General features: G+C 43.3%; 1 protein-coding gene across 1 annotated transcript in view; it reads right to left on the reverse strand.

The window, feature by feature from the left end:
* The window catches only part of LOC122798415 (1-phosphatidylinositol 4,5-bisphosphate phosphodiesterase gamma-1-like), a 3104897-nt gene that overhangs the window by 601757 nt on the left and 2481907 nt on the right, over positions 1-21233 (reverse strand). Inside the window, exon 23 of the mRNA XM_044067334.1 lies at positions 8508-8574. Within this exon, the coding sequence (XP_043923269.1) occupies positions 8508-8574 (67 nt within the window). The remainder of the gene's footprint in view (positions 1-8507; positions 8575-21233) is intronic.

Below are 21233 nucleotides of genomic sequence, written 5' to 3' on the forward strand. Positions count from 1 at the left end.
TATATATAAGTATATAATTTAAAACACAAAAAATATACCTCCAAACAAAAGCAAATACACCCAAAAAGGCTTTTAAGCATAGTAAAAGAAAGGAGAGGTATAGTAAGAGAAAAACAGGGGGCTGGAGGGTAGGTAACCAGGACTGCAACAGTGAATACACTCGAACATCGACATTTATGGTAAGTGTACTCAACTGTACTATGTTCTTCGTGTTTCACTGTTGCAGTCATTACATTTGGGTAGAATCCCAAAGCTATGGTTGGGAGGATGGATTTATACAGCATTAGGAGCAGCTATAAGGCCCTGCAGGACAGCAGTGGCAAAGCCAGCTCTGGATTTAGAGAAGAGAGGTAAACGGTAATGCTTGGTGAACATATGAACTGAGGTCCAGGTAGCAGCTTCTAGAATATCTCTGGTAGGAACCCCTCTGAGAAAGGCTGCAGAAGTAGATGCAGCCCTGGTGGAATGAGACCTGATCCCCTTGGGGATAAGTTTACCATGGTGCATATAGCAGAAACGAATGCAATGACTTATCCATTTGGAAATAGTCTGCTTTGAAACAGGTTTTCCCTCTGCCCCTGCAGCAAATGCCACCAATAGTTGCTCAGATTTTCTTAGAAATTTCATCCTGTTTAAGAAGAATCTAAGTTGTCTGTGCACATCCAATGAATGCAGAATCCACTCACCCTTGTTCTGTGGACTGGGGAAGAAGGTTGGCAGATGAATGGTCTGATTAAGAGCCACACTGGATACCACCTTAGCATGAAAGATGGATTGGTCCTGAGAGCCACCCTGTCCGGATGAAAAATAATGAAAGGCTCCACTGCCATAAGAGCCTGTAATTCTGAAATCCTTCTAGCTGAAGTGACTGCCAAAAGGAAAGCTGTTTTCCATGAGAGAAATTTTAGGTCTGCAGTAGCAGCTGGCTCAAAAGGAGGGAGAGTGAGTTTTTCCAAAACAAAATTGAGGTCCCATGCAGGAGTTGGTGCTCTCCTGGGCGGTCTTAAATTTTTGGCCCCTCTGACATACTGCTTTAGCAGAGGATGAGGAAAGACGGGTGGTTCTGTGTTGTAATGATCTGAAATGGCAGAGGTGTGGATTTATATGGAAGAAAAAGATAGGCCCTTGTGAAGCCTCTCAGTTAAGTATTGCAGAATCTGAGGAATATTGGGCATTGTTGTGCTTATTCCTTGTGATTGGTTCCAGGCACAGAATCTTTTCCATTTGTCAGCATAAGATTTTCTAGTACTAGGCCTTCTAGCCTCCAAAATGACATCCATCACTGGTTTGCTGAGGGATTCCAAGGGTGAAATTAGTTGATCAGCTACGCTGCAAGATTCAAAGTTTGGAGCTGAGTGTGCAGAATTTGGTAGTTCTGCTGAGACAGTAGGTAAGGTGTCTGAGGCAGGTGCCACGGAGGGATGTGTGACACATTGCGTAGAAGTGGGTACCAGTGTTGGCAAGGCCAGTCTGGAGCAATCAGAATCATTTTTGGTTTGTCCTGTTTGACTTTTAGTAGAACTTTGGAGAGCAGAGGCAGAGGGGGGAAAGCATAGACTGATAGGTTTTCCAGATGAATGATAGAGCATCCACTTTCCAAGCTTTTTTGTGATTAATTCTTGTGCAGAATTTGTCCAACTGACAGTTCTGGGGTGAGGCAAAAAGGTCTATGTCTGGGTTCCCCCACTTGCGTGTCAACATGTTGAAAACTTGTGGTTCCAATTTCCATTCGTGTGGGTCCATAAGATTTCTGCTTAGTTAGTCTGCCAGAGTATTTAGCTTTCCTGGCAGGAAGTGAGCTTGTAGTTGTATCTGACAGGTCAAGGCCATGTTCCACAATGCCATGGCTAGTCTGCAAAGGGGGTAGAATGTGTACCCCCCTGCTTGTTTATGTACCACGTAACTGTGGTGTTGTCTGTCTTTATCATTAGTTGTCCTGGATGAAGGTAGTCCTTGAAGGCCGTCAGAGCATTCTGTATAACTAGCACCTCTTTCTGATTGATATGTAGGTGCATTTGATTTGAGCTCAATTTGCTCTGAATGCACTTCCCTGCCAGATGAGCCCCCCAAGCATAGTCTGATGTGTCTGTTGTTAGGGTTTGGGTGGCAGGGGATGGAGTGAATGGCAGTCCCTTGTTTTGGTGGCACACCTCTGCCCACCATAGGAACTCTAGCTGCAGGAAAGGTATAATAGGAATCATTGTTTCCAGGCCGCGACAATGCTGACTCAATAAACTTTTTAAGTACCACTAAAGTTTCCTCATATGCAGTCTTGCATATGGAATTAGAAGAATGCAGGAGGCCATGAACCCCAAGGCCTGCAGAATTTGTCTTGCAGATGGCTGGGTTTTTGTGGCCACCTGTTTGAAGTAAGTCATCAACTGAATTTGCTTTTCTGGCGTAAGGTAAGTCATCTGGGCAGTTGTATTCAAGCTTGCACCCAGGAATGTAATTTTTGAGAGGGTACCAGTTGTGATTTCTTTTCGTTTATGGTGTACCTTATACAAGTTAGAACCCTATTTACAAACGCCAGATGCTTTAGAAGAATGTCCTTGTTTTCTGCCTGAATTAGACAATCGTCCAGGTATGGATATATCTGAATATTTCTTTGCCTGCAAAATGCAATTACTGGTGCCAGGCACTTTGTGAAGACCCTGGATGCAGTGGATAAGCCAAAGCAACAGTGAAACACGATGAACATCTGGTAATGCAAGTAGCCTGCTCTGAAGCGGAGGTATCTTCGGCAAGATTCCCTGATTGGGATATGCAGGTAAGCCTCTTTTAAGTCTAGAGTTACCAACCACGCATCTTTGCCTAGCATAGGTAGTAACTGTTGATGAGTCAGCATCTTGAATTTTGGAATGCCCTGAAATGTGTTGAGTGGATAAGTCCAGAATTGGATGCCATGATTTGTCTCTTTTATGGGTACCAGGAAAAGTATGGAATATAAACCTTGTCCCTTTTCCTCTTCTGGAACTGGATGAATAGCCCCCATGTTCATGAGGGACAGAACTTGTTTCTGGGCCTCTGCCCACTGATTTGGGGGGCAGATCTGGCCATCCGTTTGGGATTGGCAATGTATGGAAGTGAAATCTGTATCCCTGGGATACTATATTTAAAACCCATTTGTCCTGGGTAATAAGTTGCCAGTTTCGTGCATGAAGTGCTAGCTTTCCCCCCAAAGGGGCGGCTAAGAGGTAATTGCTTGGTGATTGTAGAGGGAAGTCATTGAGACTGTTTACCATAGGGAGGTGCCTTGTTGTTTTCAGATTTGGAGGTGGAGGCACCCCATTGTTTTGTTCTAAAAGTTCCCTGAGACTGAAACCTGGAGACTTTGGAATGTCTTGATTTGACTTGAGCGGCTCTCAAGGGGACTGGAAAGGACCAGTTCTTAGTAGGTCAGTGCCTACTAAATCTTGGAGGTTGCACTTGTAAGAAATCTTTCACAGTTTGCATAGATTTAGCTTTATCTTCCATCTTTTTTAACACTTCTTCAGCCTTATTACCAAAGAGATGGTCCTGTTGTAAAGGAGCATCCAACAATTTTGCTTTAACATGGTCAGGCAGAGTTTGCTGTTTGAGCCAAGCATGCCTTCTTAGCACAGATCCAGTTACAGCAGCCCTGCAAGAGGCCTCCAAGGAATCAAAACCACATTCCAAAGTATGTTTTCCAACTTGTTCAGCTGAATGCATTAAATCCTGCAATTCTTTATTTTCCACACAGTCACAGATTAACATAATTTTGTGTTTAAGTAGTCTCATGATATGCTGTTGATATTTAAGCATATGAAATTGACAGTTTAAAGCCCTGATTGCCAAGGTTGCAGACGTGTAAACCTTCTTACCCCATCTATCCAGCGCCCTAGAGTCTCTATCAGAAGGGGTAGGATTTTTGGCAGTAGAGGCCTTAATGCCCTTGGGACCTTGAAAAATGGTTTCAGGATCAGCAATAGGGGTTTTGAAAAGGAATTTGTGGGAGTCAGGAACCCTGTAGTATCTGTCTGGCTTACAAGGAGCCAGAGGCAGAGAGTCAGGAGTCGTACTAGATTCTGAAAATACATCAACAATGTAACAGGAGGTATAGCCAAAGGCCTATGCTGAGGAAGTAGCAGAAAATCCCTAAGTCTCTCTTTAGATTCAGATAAATCCTGACTTTCCCAGTGGAAATGTTCCCTTAAGGCATGTAAAGTTTCCCCAAAAGAAAAATCCTCAGGGGGAGCGGAGAAGGAATGTAATCCTCTGCATCAGAGTCCTCATAAGTAGGAATAGACAAATCCTGTTCATTAGAAGAGTCAGAAGAAACAGAATCCTGTTCAGAAGATTCATAATCAATGTCTTGCCTAGGTCTCTTAGAAGGAGGGGGTTGGCTACCCCTGATCAGAGTAATTAAATCTTGAGCCATTTTGATAATTTGTTTCTTAGGCATAGGGGCCTGCACATGTGGCCCAAGCGTTGTTTTTTTAGACATAGATTTAAATTTTGACCTTAGTTTTGAAGATGGTGTCGGTCTAATATACAAATCTGTAGGCCTGAAAACACTCTCAGAAGGCGGTGCCTGCGCAGTGGCTCCGGACCCATCAGGTAGAGACATCCATGGGTTCCATAATTGAAGCATCTCGCGGCATACCGGACTCTGAATGGGTCTCATTAGAGGCCTGTGAATCAGAAGTAGCGGGTATCAGGGGCTGCGAAAGCACCTCACTGAGTACCGGCGACTGGCTTAGGAGAAGCAGTGTCTGTTTTGGACCTCGACGGTCTGTCTCTTTTTCTTTGCGTTTTTAGGTATTCCGGTAGTCGGATTGCTAACTGATGACATTTCTGGATAGTTAAATCTTGAGCCAAAATATTTAGAAGCAAAAATATACCGACGTTTAATCGTGCGTTGATTAAATTTTGCACAAAACCGACAGCAAGGCAAGTTGTGGTCAGGGCCTAGGCACGGAATACAACAGAAATGAAAATCCTTATGAGGTATTTGCTTCTCACAAGTAATGCAATTATTAACTTTTAATGACATCGGTAAGAAGCAAGAAAAGGTTTCCCCGACGGGGTACTTAGCTTTTAGTTGAAGACTTTGGTTCTGAAACTCGAAAACGAAAATTTAAAGAGTCGGCCAACCAGCACTTGCGAAATGCTTCTGCTTTGGGCACCGCGCAGCAAGAAAGACTGATGTAATGGCGTCGGCTGCATGTTTTATACCCTTGATGACCTGACGTCATGGAAGAAGGGACAGCAACCAAAGCAGGACTCAAGACTTTGTTAATCAGGCCGACTGAGGGCAACCTGCCAGTAGATTACCCAAATGTAATGACTGCAGCAGTGAAACATGAAGAATATCTACCTATGAACCTATTAAAATGAATACCATGTAAAACAGCGTCGATCTAGGCTTATGCTAGGGTGAAACATCACTGATCTGGATCCATCGTCCCTAAGAGTCTCCAGCGTGTGCACAACGAACTATAGATCAAACCAAATACCCACAAAGGAGAAAGGCAGCACGGATTAAACCAAATGTAGAAACCAAAAGAAAATATCCAGCACCAGGAGAAGTTGCAAATAATCTTTAAATATATTTATTAGGGCAAACCCAAAAAATCCATATGCAGCAAACTGGTTTCGGCTGAGTAATAGCCTTTTTCAGTGCATTAATGCAAATAGACACTTGCACATGCTTATATAAGAAAGAAAATCAGAGGAATTTATTGCAATCTTCCATTAATAGTTTAAACAATTAAGCAAATTAACTTAACTGATACTGGCCAGGACTAAATAGTGCACCTAGCCTAATAATCCATCTTGACTCTTTTTGGTTTAAAATAGAATGCCATCACATGTTTTATTACATTCAATTCTGTCAAATACAGTAAATGTGAACTTGGCAGTTTTGTGTTTCAAAGTATGTTTATAGAGTGCATTAGATAATCTATTATTCTTAATATCACTTAGATGTTCACTGACTCTAAATCTAAAAGGTCTGGATGTTTGCCATACGTAGAACGCAGAGCAAAAACAGGTGACTAAATAGATTACACAATCACTACTACAGTTCCCAAAACATCTAATATCATAAACTGTAGATGTCGACCAAACAACAAACCACATGGTTTGGAGACAGATTTACAGGCTGTATAGCCTGTGGTCATTGCCATGCTTGTAAACATATAGTCAAAATAAAAGAGTTTACCACCAAAAAAAACATCTAGAGTTTATGATATCTACTACTTTCATAGTGTGGGTTCTGTCAGTGAACAAGTTGGCAACCCATCTTGTGACATAGGGATTTATACCTAGTTTAGGGAGTTTATCTATAATTCCAGAGTGAGGGATGATGTCAAAAGCCTTGGCGAGATCTAGATAGGCTGTGTGAACAACCTTACCCTCATCTACGGTTTTGGTGACTGCTTCAAAGAAGTCAATCAGGTTTAGGAGACATTATCTGCCTTTTACAAACCCGAACTGGGTGGGGGCCAGAGTTTGGAGATTACCAATGTTATTTGTTTATAAGTTCCATGTTGATACATTCCATGGCCTCGCAGACCAAACTCGTAAGGCTAATGGAGCGGTAGTTCCCGGGGTCCGTGGTGGCTCCCCCTTTGTGGAGTGGGATAACCGCCGCTGTGTACCATTCAGTGGGCACAAAGCTTGATGTGAGGCTATGACTGAACATGGCGCTTAGGTGGGGTGCCAGGTCATTCTGTAGTGCATGTAGCCCACAGCCTGGGATGTTGTCAGGTCCCATGGATGCTGTGTTCTTGGCTTTGGAGAGTGTGGTTTTTACCTGTGCAGCCATGATTACAGTAATTTTGCATTTTCCGGTATAGAGATGGGGCCTTTAGGGGGTGTGGGGGTGCAAAGTTAACACTGAACCTATCTGCCAAGATGTTGGCAATATCAGTTGGTTCTGTATATTTACAGCCATTGTGCTGTAACTCAGAGCAGATCTGAGTGTTTCCATTGATATTCTTGACATAGCTATAGAATGCTTTGCGGCTGTCTTTAGAATCAGTGGCAATTTTGTTTTCACAACAAGCTTTGGAGGATTTTATGAGGATCTCAGCTTCTTATTGAGGCTGACCAGGGAGTTCTTCTAGTCATGGGATTTTACTCTTTTGCAACGGTTTATTTCTTCTGTTGTAGAGTTTGTTTATCACAGGGGACCACCAGACTGGCTTTCTTTTTTTTGGAGGATAGCATCTTGGTTCTGTTAGGGATAGCACAATCCATTCACTTGTGTAAGTGCTTTAGCAGTTGTACCTCTATTGTATAAAGCATATGTACAGTGACGCTATGGTTGGTGGTTGCCTGATGACAAGTAATTGTTTATGTAAGTGAGTAAACTATATGGATGTGGAAGGTAGTTTTTTTAAGTGGCTCTTACTGTACACAAGTATGATCTCACAAAATCTTAAAAAAAAAACATTTTAAGTGTACTGTTATTAAAAATGTGCACTATTTCAACCGTATATTCGTAATGGATGAGTATTATTCAGTTAACCATGTCAGCTACATCATTTTTAGGTTTGTCTCTTTAAGAGGAGATATTCTTAATTAGATTTTTTTTTTAAAAAAGGTTTTTAATTGGTTGATTTAGCATAGTTAAGCATGTTTGCATTATTTGTGTTTGATTCGGATGAAGTCCATGGTCCAGTGGACAAAAGCACTTAATCTACAAAATAAATTGTGTTTTATGGTAGAAATGGAGTTTTGAACGGGGTTGCCTCGGAATATCTGGTGCTTGGTGCAGCGTTTTTACTATTTTATTTTGTTGTTAAAAAAACCCTTAAATATTGCTTTCTTTGTAAAAGCTGATCTCAACATTAGCCAATCTTCCACGTTTCTAGTCACTCAACCTTCGCTCTATACTTGTATGCTTTCCCCCTTCCTTTTCTGCATTTCTACCTTTCTTTCACTTTCTACCTTATTTACTATGTCCTCCTCAATCTTCTCTTCTGTCTTCCCACTTACAAACTTCTTTCAAACTCATATCTTCCTCTGTAACACTGTCCCCAAACCACCAAACCACAAAAAAAAATCTGTAACGTTTACATATTGCACAAACTGTATGCATAAATATGCTCAACATTCATGCATGTCTTAATTTCCATTTATACTTGCTTTGTTACTCCACCTTTGCTGTGCATTACAATCACTTATTATATCTCATTATATCTATTCTGTATAACCTAGGTTGAACCTGAAATGATCCACCTGGATCAGTGTTCTAATATGTTTAAAAAGTAAATTAGACAGTAAAGTATATAAATAAATATAAAACGATTTAAAAGGTGCTTTGTCAGACTACACAGCAGGTAGATTTTGTGGTGTGTGGTACAATATGACCTTTGTCAAAGTGCTTTAGTCTCAATTGTCTGGTAGACTTAACATTGATTAACAGTTTCCATGTACATTAGACAAAGTAAGATAAAGAAGGTGTTTGAGTAAAAGTAAGTGGGTCACATATAAGGGAGTAAAAAAACTAAACAAATGGGAAAAAAGTCACTTACCAACATGGCAAGATGGTACATCAATATATCCTTTCAGGAAGCTCCCTAGTGGACTGTTTTCTGCAGACTAGAATAATCAAGCAAAAGCAATTCAGTGAGGATGCACCACAAGTTACTCTACAGCACATACTGTTAAAGCTAGCATGAATTACAGTCCCTAGCTAGTTTTTCTTTAGCCTAGGCTATACACAGTAGAATAAAATTTAACACAAGTAGCAACACCTACAATATATTATCTTTTATATAAGATGAAAAGGCAATGGTGGCAAATGATGGAAAATATTTTCAAAAACCAAAAGGATTATTCAACCTCAAGGGCATGTAAAAGCACCGACTCAAACCATCTAAATAGGTCAAAACTATTACTGCTTAGCTAAGAAAGTTACTTTGGTGAGGTAAAGTAAATAATACAGGTTGCCAATTTAATAGGTGATAGTAAAAGGTAAGTCTCCTTGGTGGGTCAAAAATAGAAGGCTTGTTATTTCCACCAATCACAACTAGGTAGTATTTATCCAGAACCTCTGTGTTTGGCAGTGGATACTCCCAAAGCAAGTCCCTGCAGTGAAATAACATGCACAGTATAGATTCTACATAGCCCCTGCACCCCATAAACTGAATGGGTACACAACAAACACAAATGACAACAAAAATTTACTCCAGTCTAGCAAGTAATGCTTCAATATACACCTGCCTGACTTATACTGAAGAGGCCATGTATGCAGAGGAGAATAGCAGAAGAGTAAGTGGCACCAAACATGGAATAAGTGTTACAGTAAAAATGTATCCATTACACTTAGTAGTAAGAACCCTCGGGGACAGGGCCAACAACTCTTCAAAATCCCAAGCAGTAAGACTTGGAGGACAGACAAAGAGCAAATGATCAGGAGCCAAGTCCTGAGGTACACATGTACCAAAAAAAAATCTAAATCCTAGCCACTCAAGAAAGACAATAAAAGTTGCTGAATATATGAGCCAAGACCAAGTGGCTGTGGCAAAGTTGTCTGTATTAACAGAGAGACATTCTTGTAAAAAACAATGAAAACAGACAAGCCCACAGTGGAATAGCATTTGACAGCAGCATTTTTAATGGATGCTGAACTGCCTAATTGCAAACAGTGCAGCTGGTAATTCACTTAGAAAGGGAAATACCAAAAAACAGTGGCACAACTGGATGAAGACTATTCCCAACAAAAAGAAATGTAAATTCCTTAAGTGAAAACAGAGAAATAGTCACCACGGCTTTAAAAACACGTACAGTAAACTTTAATCGAACAAAAAAAAAAAAAAAAACAGTAAGCACTTTCACGATTAACAATGCCTCAGAGTTGTACTGATCTCGCACAATCATGGCTTATAAATCCATTCCAAACAATAAAAAACCTCCTTCAATCAATCTCTTCATTAACGCTTCAAAAACATAATATACATAAAATAACAAAAGAATTTACTTAAACTTTCAAAACACCTTAATAATAACCAAAAGATACACTGTTGCTCTCTGTTAGAATACAAACTAGTCAAAGTAGTCAATGGGGGAGTGTTTCTGCCTTCAAGGCAAGTTTAAAGGGATGGTATCACTAATATCTTGCGGTCTTATCAGCATTTACACACAGAATCCAGTACAGCTCTGCAAGTTCTATGTTTAAGACCACTCCCTCTATGACTCTCTCTGACAATTTCAACCACACAAAACTTAAAAGAATGACAAGGTCATAGGATCACAGGAGGTTACTAGGCTACTGGCCCTGAGGCCCCTATAAGCCTAGCAAAGAGTTTAGCCCATGTTTAGACAAGTCAACACCCGATGCCCCTGTACAGCAGGGACATGGGTAGAAATCCAGAGGTGTATTTTCTGTTTCCCATCCAGTTATCCAGGTTGCGCTTAAAAAGGGGTAAAGAGGTACTCTGCTTGACATGGAGAGGGAGTCTATTCTATGCATGGATCATGCAATCCCTAACAGAACCAAGATGTTATCCTCCAAAAAAGGAAGCCAATATGGTGGTCCCCCGCTATAAACAAACTCTACAAAGTACAGTTTTGTACCTACCATAAATGTAGATGTTCGAGTGCTAATACAGCTGCAGTCATAACAGATAGGTTCTCCTGCCGTCAGGCGGGTCCTCGGTCGGCCGAATTCCAAAGTCTAGGTCCGGCGTCGGTTGTCGTCGCTTCTTCCCTGACGTCAGTGCGACAGTGGTATAAAAGAACCAGCCGACGCCATTTTCTTCAGTTTTTCTTGCCCCAGATGTCAGGTGCCCCCAGAAGGAAGGCAATACATAAATTTATGTAATAATGCAATGCAATATAATCAAAATACAGTAGTTGCAAGTAAATACACCATAAATGAATACCCCAATCAGGTTGTATGAGGAGGTGTTAGCCAACAGGCCTGTTCCAAGAGGGGAAGGAGGGAGGGAAACCTGGACTGCAGCTGTATTAGCACTCGAACATCTACATTTATGGTAGGTACAAAACTATACTATGTTCATCGTGCATACAGCTGCAGTCATAACAGATGGGTAGAATCCCAAAGCTAAAAAAGGGGTGGTAGGCACTAGGTGGAACTAGGAGGAGCCAGGATGCCCTGCAAGACTGCAGTGGCAAAGCCTGCTCTAGTTTTGGAGTATAATGGTAGGTTGTAGTGCTTGGAGAAGGTATGCACAGAACTCCAAGTGGCTGCTTCCAAAATATCTTTGGTAGGAACTCCTCTGAGGAAAGCTGCAGAGGTAGCTGTGGCCCTTGTGGAGTGAGATCTGATGCCTGCAGGGACAGTTTTACCATGAAAAGAGTAACAAAAGCGTATGCAGTGGGCTATCCATTTTGAGATTGTCTGTTTGGAAATTGGCTTCCCTTGAGCTCCTATAGCATAGGACACAAAGAGTTGTTCTGATTTTCTGAAAGGCTTTGTTGTCCAAATAATAGCGCAGCTGTCTGTGGATGTCCAAGGAATGTAGTAGTCTCTCCCCTTTGTTTTGAGGATTAGGGTAAAAGGTAGGTAAGTGGATAGCCTGATTCAAACCCACCCTGGATACCACCTTTGGCATAAAGGATGGGTTGGTTCGTAAGGAAACTCTGTCCTGATGGAAAATGATGAAAGGCTGCACAGCCATGAGGGCTCGTACTTCGGATACCCTGCGAGCTGAGGTGATAGCCAGAAGGAAGGCTGTTTTCCAGGACAAATATTGCAAATCTGTTGAGGCAGCTGGCTCAAAAGGAGGCAAGGTCAGCTTTTCTAAAATGAAATTGAGGTCCCAAGCAGGTATTGGTTGTTTCCTTGGGGGTTTTATATTCTTAGCCCCTCTGAGGAACTGTCTTAAGAGGGGGTGAGAGAATAAAGGTGGATCAGTGTTGTACTCTGCAGAAATGGCTGAGGCATGGATTTTGATGGAGGAGAATGAAAGTCCACTGCTTAGCAGCTCAGCTAGATACTGTAATATTTGAGGTAAATTCAGTTTTCCAGTATTCTGGCCCTTTTTCTCATTCCAGGCACAAAACCGTTTCCATTTTGCGGAGTAAGCTTTTCTAGTAGACAGCCTTCTGGCCTCCAAAATGACATCCTGCACCTCCTTGGAGAGTAGGGTCTGTTGTGAAGCTAAGGAATCTTCCATGCGGCCAGATTGAGTGTTTTCAGCTGACTGTGAAGAGTTTTGAAGCTGTGCTGAGTCAGAAGAAGAGGCATTAGAGGTAGGGTCCATGGTGGGGAATGCGTCAGGCTCCTCAGGAGTGGGTACCAGTACTGTCTTGGCCAGTCTGGAACCATGAGAATCATCTTTGGTCTGTCTGCTCTGGTTTTTAATAAAACTTTGGGCAGCAGAGGAAGAGGTGGAAAGGCATAAACTGTCATTGTTGTCCAACTGAAAGAGAGAGCGTCCACTCTCCAGGCCTGTGGATGAAAAGTCCTTGAGCAGAATTTTGTCAATTGGTGATTTTTGTGGGAGGCAAAGAGATCTATTTCTGGCCTTCACCATGCTTGAATTATCTCTGTAAAAACTTGAGGATGCAACTTCCATTCGTGTGGATCCATCAGATTTCTGCTTAGGTTGTCTGCCAGAGTGTTTTCCTTTCCTGGCAAGTAATGTGCTTGAAGTTCGATTTGTAATTCCAGAGCCATGTTCCAAAGTGACATGGCCAGCCTGCATAGGGGGTATGAATGGGTTCCTCCCTGTTTGTTTATGTACCACATTACTGGGGTGTTGTCTGTCCTTATCAATAGTTGACCTGGATGCAGAAGGTCTTTGAAAGCTATAATAGCATTTATTACTGCTAGCATTTCCTTTTGATTGATGTGAAGGTGCTTTTCTTTTTGGGACCTCTTGCCCTGAATGCACCGATTTGTCATATGCGCCCCCCCCCCCCCCCAGGCATAGTCCGAGGCGTCTGTTGTGATGACTTGATTTGCTTGAGGCTTGCAGAATGGGAGACCTGTGTTTGTTTGGCATGCTTGAGCCCACCACAGAAATTCCTTTTGAAGACATGGAATTAGTGGTATTATTGTTTCCAAACTGTGGCTGTGCTGAGACCATAGGTTTTTCAAGTACCATTGAAGTTTCCTCATATGCAGCTTTGCACACGGGATTAGTAGGATGCAAGATGCCATGAATCCCAGAGCCTGCAGGATTTTCCTTGCAGTCAGCCTGGTGAAATTTGCTAGTTTTCTGAAGTATTGAGTTAGTTGCCCCTGTTTCTCTGGCGTGAGGTAGGCCATCTGGGTGTTTGTGTCCAAGTTGGCACCCAGGAAAATTATTTTCTGAGAGGGTATTAGCCTTGATTTCTTTTTGTTGACTGTGTATCCCAGAGAATTCAACAACATTATTACAAAAGCCAGGTGTTTCAGAAGTATGTGCTTGCTGTCTGCTTGGATCAGGCAATCGTCCAAATATGGGTATATTTGTATCCCTTGAAGTCTGCAGTAGGCAATTACTGATGCCAGGCATTTCGTGAATACTCTGGGCGCAGTAGATAAGCCAAAGGGCAATGCAGAGAATTGATAATGGGTTGAACCTGCAAGAAATCTGAGGTATCTTCTGCAATTTTGTCTGATTGGGACATGCAGGTATGCCTCCTTGAGGTCCAATGTTACCAGCCAAGACTCCTTGCCCAGCATGGGAAGAAGCTGCTGTAATGTGAGCATCTTGAATTTTGGCACAAGTAAAATGTGTTTAGGATGGATAGGTCCAAAATAGGTCTCCAATCTTTTCCCTTCCTTGGTACCAGGAATAGTCTGGAATAAAAACCTGGACCTTGTTCTTGAGTAGGTACCTCTTGAATAGCTTTCATGTCCATGAGATCTGAAATTTGTCTTTGTGCCTCTGCCCTTTGATTGTGTGGCAGGTTTGGCATGCCTCTCATTTTTGGAAGGGTGTGAAAATGGAATCTGTAGCCTCTGTTTATAATGTCCAGGATCCATTTGTCTTTTGTGACAATATGCCAATTTTTCAAAAATAATGCCAGTTTTCCGCCTAAGGGTGTTGCCATTTGAGCCTTGCTTGGCATGCAAAGGAGAAAGTAATTGGGTTTGCTTTCTGAATGGCTGCGAACTATCCTCACCACCTCTTTGTGTAGGAGCTTGCCATTGTCTGCCTCTAAACGATCCTTGAGATTGCCCTCTGCCCCTCGGGCACCTGTATCTACCTCTTTGGGGTCTGTCCGTGGCTGGAAAGGACCAATTTTTGGAAGGCCAATTTCTACTGAAACGTGCAGGTTGTACCTGTAGAAAATCTTTCACTGTTTGCATTGATTTAGCCTTTGCCTCCCTTTTCTTTAATACCTCCTCAGCTTTAACACCAAATAATACATCCTTTTGTAGAGGGGCATCTAGTAATTTAGCTTTGACATGATCTGGTAAGGTTTGCTCCTTGAGCCAGGCATGTCTACGTATGACTGATCCTGTAACAGCAGCTCTACATGAGGCCTCTAGAGCATCAAAACCACTTTGCAAGGTATGTTTACCCACTTGTTCTGCACTATGCATAAAATCCTGCAACTCCTTCAAGTCTGATTGTTCAGGTTGTGACATTTTGCTTCTCAACTGTGATAACAGAAAAGTACAGTTGTGTACACCTACCATAAATGTAGATGTTCGAGTGTCTTCACTGTTGCAGTCATAACTGTAGTGTGTTCCTGCCGGCAGGCAGCCCAAGGTCGGCCAGAATCCCAAAGTCTGGGTCCGGCGTCGGCTGTACCAGCAAGTACCCTGACGTCAGAACGCAGAGGTACATAGCTGACAGCCGATGCCATCTTCTCCAGCCTTTCTTGCCCCAGATGTCAGAAGCTCCCCAAAGTATCCAAAAGGTGTCCCGAAGGAAACACAAATACACCACAAAGGAAGAGGAGATAGAACAAACAGAAAACAAGAGGGGAATGGTGGGAGGACCCGACTGCAACAGTGAAGACACTCGAACATCTACATTTATGGTAGGTGTACACAACTGTACTATGTTCTTCGTGTTTCACTGTTGCAGTCATAACTGTAGGGTGGAATCCCAAAGCTGTGAAAGAGGGTGGAGGTTATGCAGAAGAAGGGGCAGCCAGAAGACCCTGCAAGACAGCAGAGGCAAAACCTGCCCTAGACTTAGAATACAAAGGGATTGTAGACATGAGACCTGAGACGTACCTCCCTGGACTACATGAAAAGAGACATAGAGGAGCTCTCAGATTATGTAGCCCAGGCCAGTATGACCCTGACCCTGAGCAGTATCCTACCCTCACCAAGAATGATGCCACAATACAGAGACAAAATGATCAGCTTACTGGTGTCATTCTAAGGGGATCCAATGTCTGCCTGCCTGGGATGACATGCTTGACAAGCCACGCTGCTTCGCAAGGGACGGCTTGCACCTGTCACCCCTGGGCTTCCGGATATTGGCAAAGGCTCTTGCCACCCCCATAGTGCCTTTTTTAGGCAAGGCTCAAATGATAAACCTACCGCCCTAGAAAACAAAAATGGAAAAAAACTAAGGGTAATACTGCTCAATGCCAGAAGTCTAAACCTCAAGATGCACGCCCTCGAAGCCCTCCTCAGTATGGAGAACATCGATGTCTGTGCTGTGACTGAAACCTGGTTCAAGGCTCCTGAGAGCACCCCAGCACTATCAGGTTATACCTAATATCATGCGTTCCGGACCGAACCACAAAAGGAGGGGGAGTATCCATATTCATAAAGAATACCAACACCTCCAGGTTAGTGGCAACGCACGAAGCATTGGAGACCATCCAGGTGCAATTAACCATAGGTAAAACTGCCCTACAGTTTGTAGCATGCTACAGACCACCCTCTCAAACTCAGGAAACCCACACAGCCTTCCTGAAGACACTGGAGAGTATGAATGTCTCTCCAAACACCATCATATTGGGTGACTTCAACTACCCAAACATAGACTGGGAACATCACTCAAGCCCCAACACCCTAGCCCAAAGGTTCCTGGAGTTCATAAACTCAAATGCTATAGAACAACTAGTCACCATTCCCACAAGAGGAGAAAATATACTAGACCTGATCATCACAAACATGGGGACAAAATGCTCCACACCGGAAGTATATCCCTCATCGGTGAGATCAGACCATAAATTAATCTCACTGGAGATCCACATCCCGCCCCCAACCCCAGCAAAAAAGACAACAGTGAAGAACTTCTCAAAAGCAAACTTCACACTTCTTAAGACTGGAGTGGTATCCTTCAAGGCCCCCCGAGCCAGTGGAAACCACAACCCACGCTGCTGAAACCCTTACAAATGCCTTCTACGAGCACCTCCAGGAATGTATGGATCAAGCAATCCCTAATAAAATCAAGACCCTTTCCACCAAAGGCAGGCGCCCGGTCTGGTGGACCCCAGCCATAAACAAACTCTACAACAAGAGGAGAAAGCTACTACATGACAGAGCAAAATCCCTAAAAAGGAAGGCATCTCTGATCAATACTAGCAAAAAACTACGATCACTCATAAAATCATCCAAGGCCAACTTTAAGAGAAAAATCGCTAAAGACACAAAAGACAATCATAAGGCCTTCTTTAGCTACGTTAGAAACCTGGGTGGAAACTCCCAGATATGCTCAGAATTAGTCCAAAATGATACAAAAATCACTGAGCCCACAGACATTGCCAACATACTGGCAGACAGGTTCAGTGCAAATTTCTCCCCTCCCTCCCCCCACCCCCCAAAAGGAGAAATATCTATCCCACCAGAGTCTAGCCTCCCAAACATCTCAGATGCCCAGGTGAGAGCTGCTCTCTTTAAAGCAAAAAACACAGCATCAATGGGACTGGACGGTGTCCCCGGCTGTGTGCTACACGAACTCAATGAGGAACTAAACCCACACATAAGGCTGCTGTTTAATCTTAGCCTTACTACAGGATACGTACCCAAAGAATGGCGTACGGCAACTGTGGTCCCACTCCACAAAGGCGGCGCTTCTACGGACCCTGGAAATTACCGCCCCATAAGCTTGACGAGCCTTGTCTGCAAAGCTATGGAGAGGATCATAATGGAACTCATAAATAAAGACATTGGGGACCTACAGACACTAGATCCTACCCAATTTGGCTTTGTCAAGGGCAGATCCTGCCTTTTGAACTTGGTCGACTTTTTCGAAACAGTCACTAAGGCCATTGATGAGGGTAAGGCAGTTCACACAGCCTACCGTGACCTAGCAAAAGCGTTCGACACAATTCCCCACTCGGGTATCATAGAAAAGCTCACCAGCTTAGATGTAAACTCATATGTCACAAGATGGGTTGCAAACTGGCTCAAGGACAGAACCCACAGGGTTAGAGTTGCTGGTGCCATGTCAGACTCTAAGCCGGTCACGAGCGGTGTCCCACAGGGCTCAGTCCTGGGCCCCCTCTTGTTCGGCATTTATTTTTCTGAAGTGCAGGCAAACATAAGGGGATTGTGGCTGACAAAATTTGCAGATGACTGCAAACTGGGCACCATAATTGACACTCCATCAGACACAGACATCCTCCAGAGAGGTCTCATAGAAATGGATAACTGGTGCCAGAGCCATGGCCTTAAGCTAAATGCCAAAAAATGTAAAGTCATACCCTTTGGGAAAAACAAGGTAACCCCTAATTACCACATAGGTGGTAATCCATTAAACACGGAAGAAGTTATCAGGGACCTGGGGACCCAAGTTGACAGTAACCTCTCTTTTGACACTCACATTGCCAAAGTGGTTAGGAAGACCTATATTGCCCACCTGATCATGAAGGGATTCACATCCAGATCAGGAGAGGTCATTGTACCCCTGTACTCTTCACTTATCAGACCAATGATTGAGTACAATGCCCCATTCGGAATGTACCTTACCCGACACCTGCAGCAGTTGGAAAGACCCCAAAAGTTCCTCACCAAAAGGATAAAGGGGCTCAAACATATGTCATACGCTGCTCGACTGAAGAAACTCCAGCTCTATTCAGTCGCATACCGCCTGCTCAGAGGTGATCTGTGCCTGACATACAAGGCCATGTCCAACCCGGAATTAATGGACATGCTCCACCTCAAAAAATCCAAATCCACCAGAGCCACGAGAGCAAGAAACTTAAATCTCAACACGGATATAAATAGGACGTGCTGGAGGGACAGATTCATCACCCAGAGACTCCCTACACTATGGAACAGAATCCCAGTCCATGTGAGGCAGAGCCCCTCACTGACTCTGTTCAAGAGAAATCTTGACGAGTGGATGGGAGATCGTAGGTTTACCCCAGGAATCATCTCTGTGTCACTGCTGGACAGAGGCACAGCAAACTAATGGGTATAGTATTCTCATCCTAAGGGGTGGTGAAAGCCACACACACTCTGGCTAGGCTTATAAATGCCCTAGGGCAGATAGCCTAGTATGAACCTATGAAGGGAGATTATAGGTATGCACTGAACTCCAAGTGGCAGCTTCCAAAATGTCCGTGGTAGGAACTCCTCTGAGAAAAGCTGCTGAAGTGGCAGCTGCCTTAGTAGAATGACTCCTAACAGTGCCTGGAATCTGTTTCCCAAAATGAGAGTAACAAAACCTTATTCCATGAGCAATCCATTTGGAAATAGTTTGTTTAGAAATAGCCTTGCCTAGAGAACTAGAGGCATAAGAGATAAGCAACTGTTCAGATTTCCTGAAATCTTTAGTTCTGTCCAGGTAAAATCGTAGTTGTCTATGTACGTCCAATGAATGTAAAATCCTTTTCCCCTTTGTTTTGAGGATTTGGAAAGAAGGTAGGAAGGTGAACAGTCTGATTTAAAGTCACTGTAGAAATCACCTTAGGCATAAATGTAGGATTGGTCCTCAAGGCCACCCTGTCTTGATAGAAAATAAGGTAAGGTGCCACAGCCATGAGAGCTTGCAACTCTGACACCCTTCTTGCAGAAGTCAATGCTAATAAAATAGCGGTTTTCCAGGATAAGAACTTGATATTCGAAGCAGCAGCAGGCTCAAAGGGAGATAAAGTAAGCTTCTCCAAAACATAATTAAGATCCCAAGCAGGAACAGGAGGAGTTCTGGGAGGTCTTAAATTCTTAGCCCCTCTCAAGAATTGTCTCACCAGTTGATGAGAAAAATGGGGATCAGTGTTGAAATGAGCCGAAATAGCAGAAGCATGAATTTTGATGGAAGAGAATGAGAGGCCTTTAAGCAAGAGTTCAGAGAGGTAAAGTAAAATGGAGGAAATATCAGGTAGAAGAGGATCAGAACCTCGATCCTGCATCCAAATACAAAAGCTTTTCCATTTAGAAGCATAAGATTTTCTAGTGCTAGGATGCCTAGCTTCCAAGAGAACATCCAAAACTTGTTTGGGAAGAGCAGGAGGAATCAAAGGCCTTTGTAGAGCCAGGCTGCCAGGCAAAGAGTCTTGATTTGAGAGTGTAGCATCTGACCCTGATGTTGGGACAGAAGGGAAGGAGACAGAGGCAGAATCCAAGGAGGTTCCAAGAACAGGTGTCTTAAGGTTGGATACCAGAACTGCCGAGGCCAATTTGGAGCTATCAGAATGATAATCTTGGGTCTGTCCTGTTTTATTTTCAGTAGCACCCGAGGCAGAAGAGGAAGAGGAGGGAAGGCATATCCCGAAAGATTCCTCCAGCTGAAAGACAGGGCATCCACTTTCCATGCTGTTTTGTGGAAGGACCTGGTGCAAAATAGAGGCAACTGATGGTTGAGATGGGATGCAAACAGATCTATCTGAGGACAACCCCAAACTGATGCAATCCTGCTGAATAAGTTGGGGTCCAGCATCCATTCCTGGGGATCCAAAAGATTTCTGCTTAGGCTGTCTGCTAAGAGATTTTGCTTTCCTGGGATGAATTGAGCTTGAAGATGCAGGTTCAGATTTAGAGCTGTGTCCCATAGACTCATGGCTAGTCTGCAAAGGGGGTAAGAGTGGGAGCCCCCCTGCTTGTTTATGTACCACATGACTGTGGTATTGTCTGTACGAATCAGAAGATGTCCTGGTTGCAAAAATTTCTGGAAGGCTAGAAGAGCATGTTGGACTGCCAACATCTCCTTCAGGTTGATGTGCCAGTGAAGATGTTTCTTTGGCCAAGAGCCCTGCTGGCAGTTGTCTAGAAAATGAGCTCCCCAAGCGTAATCCGAAGCATCTGTGGTCATGATCTGAGAAGGCTGAGGCAGACGAAAGGGGTTTCCTTCGTTTAAAGCACAGGTCCTGGACCACCAAAGGAACTCTTTTTGGAGGCAGGGAATCAGAGGTATCATTGTTTCCAGGCTGTGGTAATGCTGAGACCATACACTCTTTAGGTACCATTGAAGTTTTCTCATATGAAGCCTTGCATTTGGAATCAACAGGATGCAAGAAGCCATGTAGCCCAAAGCCTGCAGGAATTTCCTTGCAGTGAGCTGAGTCAAAGTAGCCAAGGTTTTGAAAATTGATGCCAGATGTACTTGCTTTTCTGGAGACAGGAAGGCCTTTTGCAAGCTTGTGTTTAGAAGAGCTCCCCAAAAAATCATTTGTTGACAGGGGATCAAATGTGACTTTTTTGTGTTCACTGAAAATCCCAGTAGTAGGAGGAGACGCTGAACAAACTGCAGATGTTGAAGTAAAAGATCCTTGCTGTCCGCCTGGATAAGGCAGTCGTCCAGATAGGGGTAAATTTGAATCCCTTGGAGTCTGCAATAAGCCACTACTGGAGCCAGGCACTTGGTAAAGACTCTGGGCGCGGTAGATAAGCCAAAGGGCAGTGCAGAGAATTGAAAGTGTCTCGAGCCTGCCTTGAATCTGAGGTATTTTCTGCGTTCCTGTCCGATGGGAATGTGTAAGTAGGCCTCCTTCAGGTCCAATGTTACCATCCAAGCATCCTGGGAGAGCATGGGAAGAAGTTGTTGCAGAGTAAGCATCTTGAATTTTGGAATTTCCAGAAAAGTATTTAATACTGAGAGGTCCAGAATAGGTCTCCATGCATTTTGTTTTCTTGGAACCAGGAAAAGTCTTGAATAAAAACCCTTGTCCATCTCTGGGAGTGGAACAGGTTCTATGGCTCTCATGGCCAATAAAGCGTCCACCTGATTTAAGGCCTCTGACCATTGATGTTTTGGCAGATCTGGCCAACAGTAAGACCTTGGCAGAGTATGAAAGTGGAATTTGTAGCCTTTTAAAATCACATCTAAAACCCATTTGTCCTGGGTTATATGCGTCCAATTTTGGTAAAAAAAAGAGATAGTTTTCCTCCGAGAGGAGCTTCCAGGCAAGAAGGACCTGTAGCCCAACAGAGGGAGTCATTGGGTCTG

Source organism: Protopterus annectens, chromosome 3.part1 (genome assembly GCF_019279795.1).
Source record: "Protopterus annectens isolate FY-2018-M chromosome 3.part1, PAN1.0, whole genome shotgun sequence".
Classification (NCBI taxonomy): domain Eukaryota; kingdom Metazoa; phylum Chordata; order Ceratodontiformes; family Protopteridae; genus Protopterus; species Protopterus annectens.